This window comes from Parus major, chromosome 10, assembly GCF_001522545.3.
Source record: "Parus major isolate Abel chromosome 10, Parus_major1.1, whole genome shotgun sequence".
Classification (NCBI taxonomy): Eukaryota; Metazoa; Chordata; class Aves; order Passeriformes; family Paridae; genus Parus; species Parus major.
The window spans coordinates 16,714,020-16,735,204 of record NC_031779.1 but is presented as its reverse complement, the minus strand read 5'-3'; the positions used below and the strand labels follow the sequence as shown (position 1 = coordinate 16,735,204).

Sequence of the window (21,185 nt, the reverse complement as noted above, 5' to 3'; positions counted from 1 at the left end):
GAGAAAAGACAGATCTCCTCGTACACTTTCCCTGGCAAAGCAGTGAGGATTTACTCCAGTGGCCAAGGCACAAGAGACCCTTTCCATAACCCCTCTAATCTTCCCACTGGAACTCTCCACTCTTCCGCTTTCTCCTCTGACCTTTAAAGCTGAGAATTCCCAAGATAGCATCAACAGTGGGGAGTCACAACACATCCAGATCTGAGAGGATCTGCAGGTTATCATCAGATATTGCTAACTCATGTGATTGCATGATGCAGAACTAGATGAGCCAAGGGCCACTTTAGAGCAGAGAGCCTGAATTGGGGCAGAACTAAAGCAGCTCAGCTGTCACGCTGTGCTGAAATGGCCGAGGGCTGCTCGCGTTTCTTCTGCCTTATGTATAACAAGTCTGCCAGTTTAGGAGTGTGCAGCCTGGCAAGGAGCTGCATTGTTGGCTGATGCATCTGATCTTGCCTCAGGAACTGTATTTCTCATCTCCTACTTCCATTAAAGAGTTTCTCCTGAAAAAAAAGCGTCCTTCTTCATACAGGCTTCAAGTAAGAAACCATTTACAAGCACCACTTGACCTCAGAAATAGTCTTTGGAACTCTGGTTTTTGATATTGGACATTTTTGTTCTAATGCAGCATTTCAAACATAATTTGATTAAATAAATCTTTTAAAATATAAATCCTTGCCCAAGCCTTTGAAGAACTATTAGAAATGTTCCTCTCACTGCCAGAAAACGCTCTCACTCTTTCTGTAATCTGAAGGAAGCAGAAATTTCATACCTTTCAAAAACCTGTAGTAGGTGTTATAGAGGGTCCTCATGGCCAGTTCTTGCAAAGGCAGCACATGATCTGTTTCTGTCCCTATAGATTTCACCTCTGCTGGCAGGAACACAGTTAACCGGCCTGATGAAAAAGAGAGCAGTTTCACCTCTGATACTTGAATTGGAGAACCACAACTAGAAGGACACAAGACATTTAGAAAGTGGTTAGAAAAAAAATAATAAAAATAACTTTAAGGGGAAACCCAGATGACCAACCCAAAGTAAATTTGATACTGTTCTCACTTCAGCACCCCTCAAGGATTCCTTGCAGAGAGCAGTGCATGGTGGGGTTGACCTTTAAAGGTCCCTTCCCAAACTATTCTATGATTCTGTATTTCTAGATTCCCACCTTCTGTGATGTGCTAGACATGGGACATTTGGAGGAATTACTCATCAAATAACATAAAGAAACGAGAACACAATCCCAAGGGGGTGAACCAAGTATGCTACGTGCCCATCACTCTTCCCATGTGACAACCTCTTTTAGCCTCTTGTTAGTGAATGCTTTACTGAGGGGAGCAGTTTCCTACCCAACAGCTTGCTTTCTATGTCTTGGATCAACCAGCTGAAAACAATCATGGATTTCTCAATCATAACACACGAGGCAAACTCCAGCCCCCAAAAAATGTATTTTAAGTGCCACTGGGTGATTCTGTACTACACCTTTCCCCACAGAGTTCCCTTGGAGGGCACTGGGGTGGGTAGATGAAGGAAAAATATAAACTACAGCCATGCTGTAGTGGGCAGATATCCTAATAAGTCTGTTAGCCTTGCCCTTCCCAAATCATATATGGAAAGGGAAGGTTATTTGGATCCAAGGAGAGAAACTTAGCTTGTAGTAAAAATAATAACTCTTTATGTGATCCCTGTTGTAAGCGATCATACCAGAGAGACACGCATAGGAAAATTCTACTAAGAGGTTGGGGAAGTCAACAAGGGAATTGGAATTGTTTATGACAACTGAAATTTGAAGCCAAGAGCAACTTGTTAGGGCCAGTCCTAACAAATGGAACAGAAACACAAATTTGTCAGCCTTCCCAGATATTAGACCTAAAACAGAGGTAACTACTCTCAACCTTATCAGATGTGAAAGAAATCTCATAGTACTCCTCTGACAACACAGAATCTCATCTCTTCTGATTAAAGGAGAAACAGCCCAGAGAAACCAGAAACCAAAAAAGAACAGCATCAAACAGCAAGCAACTCAATAAGTCTCTTGCTAAATATTTAATACTTTCCCACAACCCATTAGTGAGGCTAAAATATAAGTGGGAATTCAGAGATCCAGTATTCCAACGATCCATTCCCAATGAGTTAGTTATCACAATAAATAAATAAATCCATGATGTTGTATTTTCAAGCTGAATAACTCCTTACCAGCCTCGCTAAGGAACAAACCCATGAACTCACTACAGCCTCTGCAGTTCAGAGCTGGGACATTTGGTCTACTTTATGTAAAGGGTGAGACTATTAACGTCACACACAAAATCCATGGACATTAAAAACTGGAATAGAGGATGGTCTAAACAGCTGGGGAAAAACAGGAGCTGCAGAAGAAGCCTGGTGGATAAATAAGTGAGGGGAAAAAAAACCTGAGACCACCTATTGGCTGCCTTCAACAAGACTGACTGATCCCTAACTGGGGACTATGAAATCCAATCTGCAAAAAATAAGATCAAAATTTATTTTGAGTGCTGAGATCATCACCTCTCATATAAAAGACTTTTTTCAGTCAGTCTGACTGCAGGATGCCCAGACAGAGATTCAATACTTACACAAGGCAATTTATATTCTATTTTCAGAAATCAAGCTTTATGTCAGTAACAGCAGCTTGTCAGATTTTATTCTCCAGTGGAGGGCCAGACAGAGCACTAAAGCCTGGATCTTCAACTCTTGCCTGACCCATGAAAACCTTAGCCTGGTTACTAATGCTTTCTTGGAAAGAATACAGAAATTCTTCACATGACCATTATTACACAATTTTAAAGTCTCTCAGCACATTATCAAATAAAACCTTTGGTTTCTTAACAATATATATGTGCTCTTCCCATACTGAAATTTTTTCTTAAAAATAATCTGTAATGTTTCAAGATACAAACATTATTTTTCTTACTAAAATTCCTCTCTTTTTACAATTCATTATTATGGAAGAAAATCACTTTTCATTCCACAGAGGCATTACAAGAATCAATTTCACTGCAAAACTTGCAATTCCTTTAGTCTGTTCTACACGAGATTTTTAAGACTCGATTTCATAATTCTATACTAGATTTATCACATCAGAGATACCAGCAGGTGGTCTCACCAGCACTGTACATGTAAGAACAGCAAAAAGAACTGGTAGGATCTTCACAAAGGTCAGTGCAAAGATAAAATTATTTTAACTGAGTATAAGACGAAAACTTAAAAAAATCCAACAAATCAAAAACAAACAAAAAAAGAACGCTGTTGTATAAAACCACCTGAAATAGGCAGGATCATCTCCTGCATTATCATTACTGGTTTTGGTCACAATCAATACAATTCTGTTAAATTTAAGGTCAATCTAATGTCTGTCTAACAATTTACAATCAGTTCTGAAAGAAAAAAAGCTAGAATTTATCTTTCCTGAAAAACAAAATTAGTAAAAGCTTGCGAGTCACACAGTTCAGCAGAACTGTAATCCAACTGCAAGTATTTAAATATCACCAACCAGCTGACACGGGAATATTAGAAAAACCTTAAAATGCCAAGACTCAGCATCTCCCATACTGCAGCAGAGTGCAGGCTGTAGAGAGGGAATTTATATTTAATGCGAGATCTGCTGAGAGTGAGCATACCAGAAATTTATAATTAGATGGTAATGGGGACAATCCTCTTCTGATCAGTTTTACACCAGTAAGGCTCCATTCATCAGCGGTGCTGATCCTAATTTATGCCAGTGTCAGGGCAGAAAGAATTAAGCCAGTGTCCTACACAGACACTTTTTTTCTTGCATTCTAACCACAAACATGAGACAGCCCAGGATATTTTTAAAATCCACATGTAAAAATAAACCTGTCAATCCATAACTCCTAAAAAAAGTCCCTTTAGTTAGTAGGTACCAAGACCTACAAGAAGCTGATACTGGGATGTAAAATGATTGAAAGAACTGCAAATGATTTTTCAAGATATGACCCACAATTTACACGAACGTGAGCACTTAGAAACAAAGAGGTGCTGCAATATATTAAAAATTATTTTGTTCATTCTTTAGTTCTGGAAACTGTGTGAAGCCTACACTTTTGGCCAGCTTTTAAATTCAGCTCTAGGCCTTACATTATTATTACAAATTCTTTCAGAGTAGCTTCACTATTATGCCTTAATACTAAAATAGTCAAAAGTCAGCAATTAACACTGAAGATTTATTACAAAAATAAAACAGAGCTGGGAGCTGCAGTAATCCCCTCCAAGTAACATCAGCTCTGAATCAGTCACAGACACACAAAAAATAACTAGTTGCACCATACAGGAGAAGTTTCACAAGGACAGGTACATAAGACATCTGAATTAATTCATACTTACCCACTGCAACCAATGACTTTATTATACAGATAAGATGGGAGGCCTTTCAGGTGAATATTGTTATCCACATAAACATATTGGAGTTCTCGAGAACGACCTAAATCTGGATTTAGAAAACAAGAAAAGTCAAGAGGAGAAAGGATGACATGGTGACAGTTATAAGCAATGCAATTCTCTTTAATTATAAATAAGCTAATCAGACTCAATGTAAGCAAACATAAATTAGTACTTCTCAGTTGTAAAATTTCAGCCGATGGTTTTATTATGGATGAGCTGAAAGGCTGTTTAGAAGCAAGCATTTCAAATTACTAAATCAAAACAAAGCCCCCTTTCAGAAGCCCTGAAAATCCCATTATAAATAATTAAATTTTAACATTGACAAACTCTGAAGTCAGTTTGAAGAAGCAAAGGGACAATTGATTTCAAATCCTCAGTGCATACTTCAAGTTCATAAGGTCAAACCTGCTTTCATTAACTGGCCTCGTGTCAGTGAAATCACAGCTTCGCTATCTTTGGGAAAGTGGGCAAGACAGACACAAGAATGTGCTGTGTCCCCCTCTTTCTCTTCTCCAAGGGGGGATCCTTGCTGGGATTCATTAGCCTTAACCAAATACAAGTGCAGTCATTTAGAAACCAGTGTGTGTGATGCAGTGAATTACAGAGCCCAAGAAAGCACAAAGCATTAAACTGCAGAATGTTAGACATCAAAAATTGTGGCTGCAATAAATGATCAATACATCTGGAGGTGTTCTACTTGCATTATTGCTCTTGAAATATTCATGGCTGGTAGTCAAAAGAAGCAAGTACAGCATGATTAAGTAATGCCTTCATGGACTAGAAATCTATTAAGATACCTCTAGATAGAAGCATATCAGTATTGAACTATTTTACTTTGCTTAGAAAAATAAAAGGGAAAATTTAGGTTTCTAGGAAGAATTCTCAGAAATTAGAATTTTGCTTATTAGCAAGGTCTAGTCAGTGGTAAAACTGTCTGCTATTAAATGAAGTGAAAAACATACTAATGAGAGACATTTCAAAAGACACCAAATTAAACTAAATAGGTCTGAAAGAGTTTTGGACTAGCAAGAAAGCTGATGTGCAGGATCAGCTGGGCAGCCCAACTCATCTGTCACTCCCCTGCCCTTTGAGACACTAGGGCAGGAAAAGGTTTCTGTGTTTAGTGCAAAGCACAAAGAAGGAGAAGAGAGTCTGAAAGCCTCTGCCTAGGATGGAAGAGCTGTGACCCAGACAAACTGCATCATGAAAAACACAATCTGTGTGCCTCCCAACTTGTTAAACTTTCATGAGGACCTTAGAGAGACTAAGATAAACAAGCATTTGTCTGCATCAGCTACAGCAAGACAATACTAATATTGACTAATTCTGACTTCCCATCTTTATCAGTTACCTTAGCTAGCAGAAATATAAGGGTAACTGCAGATACGGGCACAGCTTCTGTCCCCTTTGTAATAATGACCAGATTACAGAATAAAAATTAAAATAATATCCATGATATTTCTATTCAGAAATTCTACTTGGAATACTGATCTCTTCTCATTCCCTACTACAACAATGAGCAATACAAACCCTTCTTTATTACTGAATAGTTTTATTGTACACAAGAGTTCTAAATACCACTTAGTGCAGATATTTTGAGTGATCTCTCCCCAAATGTGTGTCCATCTTAAAATATACTGAATGTCTTCAGCTGTCACCCACTTGAATGGCAGCTGTGAGCACCAGAAACCTTAAAAGTTTGTGCTGAGGAGTGACACATTATCAAATTTTTGATATAAAGAACTAGTGATGATACCAAGAGAAAAATGGAGAAATTCTTTTTCTAAAATAAAAGCGTCAACAGCGAAAAAATTAGTTTGGAGGTTTTTTTGCCTTTAACACAGGCCCTTGATTTGCAACAGTCTGTGGAGGTTTCAGGGACCATAATCTGGGCTTTGTTCAAAGCAGAGTCACTGGACATCAAGGGACACAATCAACCATCACATGCTGCTTTGACCCTGTCCCAGAGACATTCCAGCTCACAAAACTATCTGCTGCATCCATCAAGTGTCCTGCCTCAGGATGGGAGCACAAATCCCTCTGCTGACTGATGGGCACTGCTGGAGATGCTGCTGAGCATCACCTCAATGAGATGATTTATTTGTGCTCAGTATCACAGGGCTGAAAATAGTTTAGTAAAGTTCTGGGATATTTTTAGATGAAACAAAACCCCATTGTTATCCTACAATGAATAAAAATACTGCAACACTGAGGCAATGTAACACCATAAAATATTGTAAGGCTGGTGAGGAATCAGCCAACACAATTTAAAGCAGGTAGCAGGTGGATGGGACATGTAATGTTCAGAGAATGTTCCCTCGTGCTGCTGAAGCCAGTTAGACTAAAAAACAGCAGAAAACTATGGGTTGCTGGGGTAGCTTGAATGTGCTACTGTTTAACTTATTAATTTAGAGAATGGCAGAAAATTTTTAAAAGAGGCTCATCTTGCTGGTTTCTACACAGATGTATGCAAATGGGCTGAAAATCAGGCAAGTCAAAAAAAGCCCTAAAGCTGTTCTTTTCATATGCACTGAGAGGGGGGAGTGAGGCTGCATCTCATCTCTTCCCTCTGTCTTTATCTTATGCTATGTTTAGATTCTAAGTTCTGAGTTGACTGCATTTCCTAGGTAATTAAAGCAAATTTTTGGATGTTAGACAAAATATCTCAGTAGGAAAAATTCAATTCCCAAAGCCAAATAGCCTGTAACTATAAGTGTTCCTTTGATAGAGTTTCTTTGCATTAAATAACCAAGCATCTTCTAGACTCCAAAAGATTTTTCCCCTGTTTCAAACATTATCCATAAAGTTTAAATTTAAATAAATCATCACTTTGAAAGGCTCTTTGTATCCCATCCACATTAATTTTTATGTCTTATATCAGCCAACAAATATTGTTAAAAGTTCTCTAAAAACCATGCTTCTGAAGAACTCTGTGCAATAAGGAAGCTGCCCATCTCTGAAAAGGCTAAAGCTACAAAGAAGGTTTTCATGTGGCTTTTGCAAGCACTGTACTGTGTCTAAAACATTTCCACTTTCCTCCTTCCAGCCTCCCAGATCAAAGACCTCTCTCCCAGAAATGACCAAATGCCATGAGTCCTGAACAAACCCCAATTCTATTTTTTTTTTTCTTTTTCTCCCTCTTTTTTTATTCCTTTTTTTTTTTTTAACCTCAGGGCCCTGGCATATGCATTCCACATGGCTGAAGATGGAACAAAAGCTCTTGTGTGGCTGCACTGATGCTCTTTTAACCATACTGTGAGGGCAAGGACACAAAAGCAGCATATACTGAGGTAGAATAAGACCTTTGTTTACTGTGCACTGATAATTACTAGACCCATTTTCTAAAGGAAAAGTGCACATAAAGCCTCAAATAAAGTGATATAATACTGAATATTTGCTGTCATAACATCCCCCGTACTGCCAGTACACTTGAGAATTTATGGCCTATTTTAATTATTTTTGTACTTTATTACAAATGATTTTTATTTTTGCAGTGTCATCAGATTCACATTTCTGCTTGCAGTGGAATTTGTTTTCAGGCACTGGAGCATTCACTAATGCAAAAAATTTAATTTTCTGTCAAAAGATAAGTTATGTTGTAAGTAGATTGACAAACAATGATCAGCAGATTTCCAAGACCATTTACTAAGGGAGCATGAAGTTACCATGACAATAATACAACTGCTCAGGATGCAGCTTCCAGTTCAACTTATACATAAAATTTTTGAAATTGTTCTTAAAAAATAGTTTATTAGGAAGGCCCAAAGACTGAGATCCACAGTGTCTCATTTCTTTCAGTATAAACTGAAATACTCACAGATGAAAAATTATTTTTATAAAACACTGGCATATCCATGATTCAGGTGTATTCTGCAGAACAGATTACTAATTCACTATTATTTACTCATCTGCTTGCTTATGGACCAGTTCTGAAAGTCAGGGAGTTGGATCAGGTGCTTCTACTGTATTTTAAAACTGATTAACAGTGTTACACTGTCTTTCCTAAGACACATGTGCCTACAAACTTAAAAGAATGTACAGGGCAAAGAACCTCCCGATCCCTGTCCAGCAAGGCTGTGCTGCTGCTGGAATAAACGTTGCACCCATCAATCCAGCAACAGGAAAATCAGATTTCCACTATGCTTAACAAGAGGCTCTGCTGACAGCTAAAAGGGACAAACTTGGACAAGGCAGAATGGATTCCTGGTTGACACAGGAGATGTCACCCAACATGTGAAATAAATGAAGTAAAAAAGGCTTTAAAAGCATTAAGCAATTTGTTTCAAATTTATTTATTTTAACACGGACACATCTAATAAAAAAAAGAAAAAAACCTCAACCATTCTGTCAGGAGATGAATAAATTCTCTGCTTTTCAACACAGCTCCCTAACTGCAAAAAATTGTTTTGACAATATTTGCTTGACTATCACTTGAAAATACTTCTGCAATATTTTTCACCAATATTTAGCATCCTTACTCAGTCATTAACTGGAAAAGTGAAGTTGGATGTAAGTATACACACAAAAGCCCCACCAGCCAACATGTGCAGCAAGCAGAAATAATGCTACAATTATGCCTTAACTTCAGCAATACTCCAAGAAAAATATTTTCCCAAGCAACAGAAGATAGATTTAATCTTTTTGCTTTTCAATGCACTCTCTCTTCTACTTTATTTCATCACATCTTGACCACTCTGAAGCCTTCTGATTCTTCAGAGGAAGGATTAAACATTTACATTTATACTGTGCTGCTTTTCCTCTGAACTCTAGGATTTATGATTCAGTTTCATATCCACAGATAGCAAATTATCTCCAAATGTTCACCAGTGAGTCACTATTAAGAACTACTGAACAAGGTCAATTGACAGTCTTTGATGTTTCCCGTTATTTTAAAAGTTCCTTTTGAATGTTTTGAATTTGAGTCTAAAAATAAAGAAAAAAGAAGGTGTGTCATTATATTAGAGATTTATTTCCTCCTTTTGAACTTAAAACACTTTAGTGGATCTATAGCTCATCCAGGTCATGGCTTGCTCACAGATAAGCTACTACTGCAAAAAGTAGCAAAAACTTTTATCCTTTAAAATTTCACATCTCATCTTACTGAATTTTTGCAAAATTAAAATTGTTTAACTTCCTCTCTCATGGGAGTTAAAAATATTTGCCAAAATAAGGGAAAGCAATTTGCTTGTTTTAGTACTGTGGAATGTGGATGATACATCCTGGAACTCCTTTTCTCATTTATATAATGACATATGCTGGGACTTAACTGCAACACTTTGTCTGGAGACATTATTTGCACTTACTTTCCAGTAATATAAACTAAGGTGATAAAAAATTCAGAAAGAACTCTAAGTTCTTTAAAAACTGAACTGCTAGGACTGAAAAGATTAAGTTAAACCCATACAATATAATTAATTTAGAAATTATGATCTCATTTTTAGCCATCTCCATTTCCAGCTTCTTTCCAATGTGATTATCATAACTTAATCTGCACCTAATTAACACCAAACTCTGTATTCTAGAAAAACTATTAATGGTTATTCAGATGGCAGGGCAGCTCTGCATATGTGTCTGTATCTCAGTTGAGATTACCCCGTGGCAGGGCTGGAAAGTGACAAGTTCAGAGAAGAGGATTTGCTTTTCCCGAAGGGAACACACAGTGACTGCCCCCAACAAACCCCCACACACTCACTGCACCTCCTACTCCTGACCTGCTTCCACTCTTGTAAACTTTCAAAAGGTTGAGCAAAAGGCACATCAATTCCTCCCTGGGCTACTACTGTGGAAATTTTGATGGATGCCTGTACATAGCACAGACTAAACTTGCAGTGGATTATGTGGTACTGACACTCCTAATGCTGAAAAGTAATTTATGTGGAGTTACTGGGACTCCACAAGTTTTAAACCCTAGTTGAAGAATCTTAGTTAAATTATCAGATCCAGCAAACAGAAACAGATCATTACCCAAAGTGGTGGAACTCAGATTACAGAGTACTATATTTAAGCACATCATTTAAACTTTTTCCCCTCGGTTAGCTAAAAATAAAGCAAATTTGATAGCTGCCTTATTGCTTTAAAAAAACCCATGAAACCTTAACCTGCATTTTTTTTTTTATTAACATATTTTCCAACAATATGATCCCTGTGACAGCTCCATAAACAGAGTCTGCGGGGACCACCAAAGAAACTCACTTGTTGCTTTGTTTTTAACTTCTGGGGGCAGGCAGTTTGTTTTGCTGTGTCTGACCCCCCCCAGGTGGGGACTCACCGAGGGGCAGGAATGCCAGGCGGTTGCCAGCCATGGAGAGCTCGTTGAGGCTGGGCAGCTGGCACAGGTGGCGGGGCACAGACCACAGGTGGTTCCTGTCTGCAGTCAGGTACTGCAGCGAAAGGCACATGTGCAGCCTCTCGGGTAACGTCATCAGGCGGTTCGTGGAGATGTCCAGAGTCCGCAGCTCCCGCAGGTCTCCAACCTCTGCACAACAGGCAAGGAGAGTTATAACTACATGCACAAAAACCATCACAAAAAAAACCTCACATAAATTAAAATCAAAGTTCATCAGTGGTGCTGCTTTTCTGCAAGACACACTGTTCTATCAGTCCATGCCGAGAACTGATAATCACCCTCCTGTATCAAAAAGATTTGGAATATGGAGGTGATGGAGATTATCAGTATCAGTTAGGAACCTTTATCAGTATGTTCAAGTATGAGATCTTTCATAGAGCATTCCTGAATTGTGACAATTACTACTGTCAAAATATCAAGCATTTACCTAGTCCCAAGTCAGAGTGAGGAGAAAAAAAAAAACAAAACCCCAAACCAAAATGCAAACAAAAACACATTACAAAGCTTGCTGATATTGAGGGTGTTTTGTACAACCCCAAACCCAGGAAAATTCAATTTTTTTTTTTTTTTTTTTAAATATTGAGGATGGAGTGAGTGATTACTTAAGATTCTCTTGCAACAAGAGTTACAAACACATGCATAGCACTTCTTGCTTGACAGTCTTTCACCCAGCATGCTTGGGAAAAACAGCTCTGTCTTCATGATACAGTTCAGAAGGACTAGTTTAAATTAGAAATTTCTTAATAAATTATAAGTGATATTGTTATACTGCAGAAAAATATTTCACTAAATTCTAATCTACAGTAGCAATAGTTACAGTATCTACAAATTCAGGGGTTTTTTTATTCCAAGAATTTAAAAGTAGATTTTGTGTTTCAAATAGTATTGTATAATTTTTTAAGGTAGGTAACAAATGAAATTCTTGGAAGTGTGTAAGACATGATCACATAAGCAGCCTCACTTGTGCAACAGTGTTTTTTCTTGTGTCTGGCCTGTGAAAGAGGATGCAGGACGGACTGACAAGTACATTCAAAACACGTTAAGCAGCTCTGCAGGTTTATTTAGTTTACTCTTTAACAGTTGCTCTAAAAACTGGATAATTCTATATATTATTTCCTTCAAACAGGAGGAAACTATAACATTTCCCCCAAACACAGGGAACAGTTTTGCTTTGTTTTTAAATACTTCACAGCAATGGAACCAACCCATGAAGTGCTTGGTGCCCCTAAAACTTGCTGCAGTTCTCAGCATCTTGCACACCCAAATGTACTTTGCTCTCAGCTGAATGAAACCAGCTCTTACATCTGAGAGCTGCTAAAACAAAATTCACTAGAATTTTCTACACTGAAAACACCAGACAATCTACACAATCCACAATCTGTACAATTTACAGCTCTATCACCCAGATTTTTTACAGAGATATAAATAGGGTAACACTGTTTAAGTTAAAGTTAAACAGAACCTGTTGTGGCCTTAAGCTCTCTGCACCAGGAACTAGAAAATTCACTGTTCCCCGAGCTCTGAGGTTGCACCTTGCATACTACACACAAAGAAGGAAACAAAACACTGGGTTAACCCAAGCTGTCTTCTACACAATGGGAAAAAAGTTCACCTTGGGAGAAACTGCTGTAAATGTTACTTTCAAGACTGGAAACATGAAAAGCAAAGAAAGGGAAGTTGTAATTTAGTATTAGAGATTTTCACACAAGTAATCATTAAACAAAATGCATGTGCACATTTAGAGGGAGTTTCTGCCCACTGCAAACAATCCCAGCATCAACTACAATAAAGACTCAACAACATCCTTTATGCATCCTTTTAGAAATATTACTGACAGAAGCAGCTGCTATACACAGATGATCACATTCTTCAAACCTCTTAGCTTTGATGTCAACAGGATTAAGCTTTACTTGAAAAGGGTTTTTTTTGTTACAGGATCGAAAATAAATGACAAAAGCAAAATAATCACTACCAAATAGCACAAGACTACTGTGCAAAAAGAACTGCAGCAGATCTCATTTCGAAAGCGTTTTATATTCATCACAAAGCCATATGCTTGAAAACAGTGACAGGAAAAGAGCCACCTACATTCAGCCAAACCACTGACCACATGCAGTCAATAATAGGCCCAGCTATTTTCATGCACTAACCTTTTTCTCTGCCACTAAAAACAGTTCTCTAGTTCAGTTTAGGTCCAAAATCCCATAAATGTTACGGTTGGCAAAGCTGGCAGAGTTTCAAAGGCATTGCTAGAATGATATGTTTCAAATCTAAGAGGAAATAAAAGTATTCTCACTTTATCCTTCATCCAAAAAACACATACCCAAAACTTCATCCTCTCTACCTTAATCTCCCAATGCATACCAGATGTAAACATCCACTTTCAACATCTAGTGCCACATGTTGCACAAACACCCACCGACCCACAATGAAGTTTAAGACTAAGCCAAACAACAAAGTGCCATCATAGTAAGGATATAACCTTTATATAAAAGCTATAATCCCCAGACTCCCCACCATAGGGCTCAAAGCTCAGTTTGAAGAACATGCTCAGACACTTACTAATGACACTAAATTGGTTTTCATCTCATTAAAGCAAAGGGAAACAATTAAGAGGAATAACACAAATATAAACAGTCCATTAATAAGTTTTTCAAGCTTTTAGTTACTAAATACTATTATTCTTGCTTTTAAAGTCTTGCAGTAGAAGTACTGCAGGAAGCCTTGTCTAACAAACACAGTGAAAGACTTGCAAATCTGTCTCTTGCCGTCAGCTAATCAAGCACTAGGACGTACCAGAGGAACTTTGGAAATTTACAGCAGATCCAGAAAAGGACTATTCCCAAACAAAAAGAGCTGACAGTGGGACTTCCAGAGACTCCCCCAGCACCCCCAAGGGTAATAAAGAGACAAGCATTATACACCACCATTAGACCACATTGAGGAGTTCCAATTACATTTAAATGAAATTCATAAAAGTCTAATTTAAAATTTATATTAGCTCTAGGACTAACACTATCAAAATCAACGCAGCAGAGCACTGAGCCCCATTCTGATATCAGAAGGCAGAAAAAATCCAAACTCCTCAGTAGCTCTGCTACCCCCCAGCACAGGAGGACACAGATTTGTGGAGACAGAGAGAGCCCAAACGTGACATTCCCGTGCTGGTCGTGGACTCGGGCGTTTCATGCGCGTCCATCTGCGGGGATTGCTGCCGGCACACGGAGCTGGGCAATCCCATCTGCTCCCAACGTGCTCGCAGTACGCACGAGGGGCTGACAGACTGGGAATCCAACACCCCCCGACCCCACGGAAATTCAGCGCAGGCTCCGCATCCAGCGCCCTCCTCCAGCCTCTGCGGGGCCGTGCAGTGCCACAGATCCTCACAGACCCGCACAGGCTGCGTTCCAAAGCTGCCAACCTTGGGGAATTAACTTTATCCTTTTCTCCCCTGATCACATGCAGATTCAGAAGGGATCACTCAGCTCCAAAAGGCAGCCTTTGCATCTGTTGTAAGAGCTCTCCCAACTAGTCGGAGAAATGGAAAAGTGAACTGTCTTCTTGTGTGTTGGGGTTTTCAACAAAAAGGTGCCAATAGATCTGTCCCACAACACAATGAAAAAAGAAACATTAACATGACTTTAACATTTTTCTTAAAGTAAGTGAAACCTGGAAAGGATTTCAGGGAATGTACAAAATTATTTACCTTCTAACAAAATGGGTGTTTGTATCAACATAATGCTATGTCAAGAAAAAAAAAATCTAATTCTGATTCAGATGGTTTAAATGCCAATTTTTAAAATTAATTCCCATGGTTTTACGTGAAGGAAACAAAAAAAACCCATCTGGAAATAAGCAGCCTATACAACACAGAATAATTGCCAAAGGCAATTCAAACTTCCTTAATCTTTCTGGGGGTACAGGCCTCACCAGCTGCATGACCCAAAAATAACCAACAGTTTTTCTTTACATTTCAAGAGTAATCCCACCTTTCCCTGACGGGCAATAAACCAAAATTTCATCCAAAGATAAATGAAACACATACACAGTTGGATTTGAGTGCATGGGAGGGAAGGGTTTACTTTAAATCTGAGTCCTTACATCCCAGTAAAGTTAAGGACAGGAAAGGGCTACAGACCTACCTGCATGAGAATGCACCTCAAAGCAGGATATTAAGGGAAAGTAGAGAACCTACAAGGAATGGAAAAAGGGACTGATCAGCAAAGAGAGCTGGCACTTAGAGGTCAGGCTGCAGAGGCTAAATGCAAACTGCCAGGAGGCCAGGAAAATGGGAACTCATAGACAAACAAATGGTTTCTCAACAAGAAATTAAGAACAAGAAATGAAGAACTGACATCAACAAGGAGTAGAAATTAGGAGGACAAACGAAATATTAAATTAGCTTTTTGCATCATTTTTTCCTGTAAGAATAATGCTGTGTATGAGGACAGAGACAGAATACCTCATGGGAACAAGGACAAAGCACTGCAAATTACCACATCCATTACTAAATGAAATGAGGCTGCTTAAAAAAATTTCCATCCCAGAATACTGAAAAAAAAAAAAAAAAAAAAAAAAAAAAAAAGGGTTATATATCAAAATTGCAGATTCAGACACGAGGATTCTCAATGAATAGGACATTTTCTGGGATAGCAGCCTAGGGTTGGAGAAGAAATGTAAAACCTGTGTTCAAAAAAGCCCTGTTAATGTGAGCTCAGTGCTCCTCAGCATCTCATAACACCTGTTCTAAGGGGAAAGAGCACCCAAGAGTAACCAATGACTGGAACATAAATAGAAAGCAGAATGGAAATGCAGCCCAGATCCTCTCAAATGTAAATCATGTCATACTGGTTTATCTTTCTTTGATGAAATGTCTTGGTTAATGATAACACCTGAGGATCACACCTCATAGCAAATTACTGGGATGGAGAAAATATTACTAGTGGTGGTGTTCCTCAAGGGTCTACTTTGTTTAGACTTCCCATTTTGCACCTGGGTAAAAAATAATATTGGGTTTTGGGTTGCTGTCAACCCAAGTATTTAAAGTAGTAGTAATGTGGTAGAAAACCAAATTGTCATACAGGAGGAAAAGCAAGAACTTCTAGACTTAAGAAATAGAAATGGAAAGAAAAAGAACAGAAAATCATAATAGAAAAGAACAGAAAATCATGCTAAGAAGGTGCTGCTAGTCAGGGCTCTGCTTGAAACAGTGAAGGAGGAGGGGGACTGGGCTATACTTGTTCCCTCCCAAAGGGCAAGGAGGCAATAGGGCAATTTCTATGTACAGCCAGCATTTTCTTAGAAGGGAAGTTTGTTAATATTCCTTTGTATTGTAGGCAGTAATGCTGGTCTTGCTATTATCATACAAACCTTTAACACTCTGCCACCCAAGAGCTCTAACAGGAGGTGATGGATCCTCTTTGTTCCAAGGTTTCAGCACAGGACTAACAAATTTCTGCTGTTTCCCATGGAGTGGTGTTTTCCAGCCTGTGGTACCAGAGGGACAATTTCTTATGAATAGCTACAAAACTGAGCCCTGTGAGTCTGGCTGTGATTGTGAGCTCCCAGAGCCCAGGAGTGTAAGCTCAGCCTTCCCTCCCTATCCAAGGCTCTAAAATAAATGGTGGTTCCTCCAGAAAAGGAACAGAAGGTGCTGAGAGGGACTACCCTACTTCACCCTTGAAATAATGTTTTTATCAACTTCCATGAACCTGAGCATAAGATGCATTTCCTTATTAGACCTGTAAAACCAGGAATCCGTGAGGAAAAGTGTCCGACATCTTCCACACATAACAGAACTTCCTACCTGTCCCACTAGAAAAAAAAGTCTATACATGCCATAAATTTAAGCAGATACTATTACCAATTGAAAACAGACAGGAAATATGAGTTTAAATTGCAGAGAGCTTGATGGAGAAGATCTCCTTTAGATCTGCTCTGGAATGTCTCAGGAGGACTTAAATAGACTTTAAGATGGTTAAAACAAATTAAATAGCCCATCGTATATTACATTTCATTTACTGTCCTACCATGCAGCTCACACTTCATACCCTATAAAAATTAAATTTTCTAGCACAAATTGACACTTAAGGTAGACCTGTGCCATCTTCAAACAAGGAAGTTTAATGCTAACTGAAATAGATTTAAGGACAATGAAAGGGACAGGCAAATTGAATCCCATTTACATTTTGACACTGCTGCACGCAGCTCTTTTTCTGTATTGGCAGTGAGAGAGCTTGGAAAGTGTTCTGTTTCTCAAGTCTAATAGACCTGAAGATTATTTTCCTTATATTCTTCCCATATATTTGGAAATATATGGGAAACATTTGTTTAGTTTGTTACAGGGAGGGAAAAAAAGAGGTACTGGAAGAGATCTTGTGATATTACAGCAACTGTTTTATGAATAACTCCCTTTTAAATAAGGTGCTGAATGAATTCAAACCCACAAGAATCCTATGGAAGAAGAAAGCCGCTATCACAGGTGATCAAACTTCAGTCTATTAATTTCAAAGCAATACTTATGGCTTAATTTCACACAAATATCCTGGTTGCATAGGACAGAGGAAAAGATTTTTCTGGGGCATGATAGTCCTTGTGAATGAACACAGTCATGTAACACCCCTCAAAGCTGTTCCCAATTCTGTGTTTCACCTACTTCAGCCATAAACTACATTGACTCTTCTCCAAGACACTTAAGAAGCAGACAAAGCCCAAAACCAAGTGAAAAATACATACTTCTACTGAACATACCAAAATAGAATCTTTTTTGCCTCAACCTTGCTAAATGTCACATGCAAACTTAGTACCAATCCTCGTTTATTTTGTGCCATTATTCACAAGCAAAGGTGAGAAAAGTGGCTCCATAAAGTCCAACCTTGCTAAACAGTAATTTTAGGTCAGTTAAAAATGGCTGAAAATAGACATCAGGTATGAGGGTCTCATTAAGTCAAATTCTTCTAAAGGTCAATGGTTCCCCATCTTATAACCACAATTAAACTTCAGTTAACACAACTGGCAGCTGTCTGAATGCCATGGGCCCAGCACTCTGTGCTTCCCTCAGCACACACACAGAGCACATATCCACAGTGGTTATTAGTCTGTATTTCCTCTCAGTGCAGGTCTGGAATTACATTTCTGTCCACAATTTGATGGTTTCAATGAGAACAGTTAGAATAAACCAGATGATAAAAATACCAGAAATTATCATACACGAGAAAAGTGGAAAAGGTGGGAGGAAGGGCAAGAGGAACAGGGAGAGGAAAAAATTGTTTATGCACAAAGGTAACTCAAGGCCATGAAATGATCAGGTTTGCTGTTTTCTTGGTTTGGGGTTTTTTGTTTGTTTGGTTGGTTTGTTTTTTCAGAAGACAACCTACCCTTTCATTTTGCTCTAGTGTGCTCTGCCTATTTCACTGCCCCACAGCAAGGTACTGTTGCTACACAAACAAGTTAGAGATGTGAAATTAATGTATTAATATTATTCTATGGTTTTATTAAATGATATCTCAAATTTTGAATACAGCAGCCAAAATTAAGTACAAAGAGTCAGAATGGTATCAAATATATTGCATGAAAAATTCTGCTAACACTCTACAGAAAAAGTCTCTTACTTAAAGAGGTTTTTTTGCTGTTGTCTTTCCATTGAGAAGCAGCTGTTTTCCGTTTCCTGGGTGGTATGAACATAAACAAAAGTGACATGAATAAAGCATGAGACCTGTTATATTTCTCTTGTTTTGTTTATGTCTGACTATCTTTACTGCTGCACATTGTCCACCATTCACTGTGCACTAATATCAATACATGGAAAGGGAGGGGGGGGAAGAAAACCTTCCAGAAAAACTTTGTGCATAAAATACAGAGCTGATGATTTAAACTCACAGTGCCAGACAGCTGAAAATGGCTCCTTAAATACAACAAACCAGTACTGAAACCAAGGCAAACAAAAGGAGCATCCTAAAGAGAGATTAAGGACAGCTCAGGAAGCCACAGAGACAGGGCTAGTCCTGGCTGTAAATTCTAGGACAGCTTTTTCCTTTCTTCTTCCAAAGAACAACCAGAGATCAGCAGAAGAGAGGTCTCTCTGACAAACACAGATGAGTGGCTTCTAACCCATTACAGCACTGGTGTCTAAATAATCCACACAAAGACCAATCTGTTGTGACTGTTGCTATCAACTGTTTCCAACCAACTCACAACAGACACATCTTTCTTCTTCTTGAGGTTAGGGGTTTTTTTTCTTCCTCTCCACTAAATACATAACAAAAGCAATAGGTCCAGGTTCAATTTTCATCTTTCAGTGGAAAGTACTGTTATAAAACAGCAAGTTATGGCTCACTCACTGTACTACTGGGAGACACCACAGAATACCCTTCCATGAGGGTCAAATTTGGCCCTCATAACAAAAATATGCAACTACAAATTTGTGTGCGATAAGGAAAAGAATCAAAGGGAGATCTTCAGCTTGGAGCCACATTTACAGCAGTGGAGTTACCATTATTTGTTTTTTAAATGAATGCTACTGGATGGGACTTGCTTAATTCAAGTCCTATGAAAGTAAGAGTTCTTCCAGGCCACTGGCAGTTACTACAAATTGCAACAGTAATTACTGGGGAGGAATTGGCTAAACCTTGCAGGAAATATTCCCACTATAATAGATGAAAACTATAGATCCAGATGTCCTTTTCTAGCAGCAGCACCAGGAGATTCTCTTGCTCCTCCTCACTGTCCCAGCTGTCTCTGCTGAACTCAGCCTGGAGAATTCACCAGCAGAGAAGGGGAGACAGGAACTGCTATAGTGACATGGTTACTGCTTGAAAAATGGTATGGAACAACTAACAGTTTTAAACTAAGATTATCAGTAAAAAAAGAAGACATTTGACTTCAAGCAACACTAGCATTGTCCTGATTTCATAAATGCTGAGAGCAACTGCAAGCCTTGTCTTAATCAGTGATAGTTTCTGCTGTTTAGTGTTTCAAATCAGCACAAAGTAGACAAGGCTTGTAATTACACTCCAAACCCCCCACTCAAGTAGTTCTGAATTGCATTGCTTTACCTACACAAGTAAATAGTCTTAGTTCATAAAGATCTCAAACGTTAAATAATTACCAACTAGAGTACACTTGCACTTGCTTGGCATCAAAGCCTTCCATCTAGAATGACAATTTAATGCAGATTTGGACAATACTAAGGAAAACAGATCTTTATTTTAAATACCCCAACAGTAACATTAAGTTAACCGAAATACAGGTATCAAACTCTGTGTGTGACATGAACCATGGGAAGGTTAATCTCACATCATACCTCAAGTTCTACACATTCTCTTTACAGGCTTTTTCCATTTAGATTTAGTGTCAGTAAATGATGCATTTTATTTTGCCTCAATTCATTTAATAGAACAGCTAAGTAAAAACAAGGATGTCAATAACATGGAATACTTTAATTCTCTCACAGTGGTATGCAGAAAATTGAATTATACTTGGTCAATAAGGTCAACATAGAAATTGATATATTATAAAATTCTTCTATTGCACAGCATTAACAGTTTGTGATTGTTCCCTTTCAAAGACTGAATGACTTTGTTCTCCAAGCTTTCCTGAGCTACTAGTAAATTGCATTTGCTTAATGCACAAGTAAAATCAACTACCTGTTAATACTGCTAATCACTGTACAGACATTAGGGAGAGCTTAGGGGAAAGAAAGGAAAAAAAAAACAACCAAGGGAACCCAAGAGACAAAAGTACATTCATAGATAATTTTATTTATAAAGACTTCAGAGTTTAAGTTAAAGTAAGTTAACTTTTAACACTCAGCCCTAGAAACTATAAAAAAATAAGCTTCAAGAGCTATTTTTTTTTTCTGTCACAAATGTCAATTTAGTGCAACCAAAAAAAAAAAAAATAACCTCACAAACTGCTAATTAGTAAGAGGTTTAGCAAGAGGTATTACATGAAAAATTACTAGCATATTAGTTTATTTAGAATTAATGGATAAATTTATTTTAAAACAATGTCAGTGAAGGTAGCAGTCATGGACATAATCCCCCTGAAAAGCTGGTTTTGCTTGTACGGATTACTTGAACTTGTCTTAGGACCCTCCCAAAATAAGTCACTGCAGCAAAACGAAGTTAGAGCTCCTTGGCAGTCCAGCACACTGAAATCACTAAGGCCTTTCTGAGGTAAACCTGGAAACTGCAAAGCCATTACCACCATTTCTTTTTTCACACATTTACAAACTGATGAAAAATTTCAGAGAAGAAACACCAGCAGTTTAGTATCTGTTCAAAGCTGAGGTTCTCTGAAGGCCTGACTAAACACCACTGAACAGATTGTTGACATTAAAGAAGTTCTCATACTACAAAAAGCACTACACCATTTGTATTGGAAACATCTTTCTCAAAATACATCTCCACCTCTGAGGTTTGGTCTC

At 38.3% G+C, this 21,185-nt stretch overlaps 1 protein-coding gene across 3 annotated transcripts in view; it reads right to left on the bottom strand.

Annotated features, from left to right (window-relative positions):
- Window positions 1-21,185, bottom strand: part of LRRC28 (leucine rich repeat containing 28) — a 51,580-nt gene that overhangs the window by 8,904 nt on the left and 21,491 nt on the right. For 2 of the 3 annotated variants that reach the window (XM_015639233.3, XM_015639234.3), the window contains exons 6-8: window positions 10,682-10,888; window positions 4,357-4,459; window positions 773-948 (exon numbers count right to left, since the gene is read on the bottom strand). In XM_015639233.3, the coding sequence (XP_015494719.1) occupies window positions 773-948; window positions 4,357-4,459; window positions 10,682-10,888 (486 nt within the window). Of the gene's footprint in view, window positions 1-772; window positions 949-4,356; window positions 4,460-10,681; window positions 10,889-14,901; window positions 14,945-21,185 lie in introns of those variants that run through there. The other variant, XM_019007950.2, reaches the window with a different exon arrangement.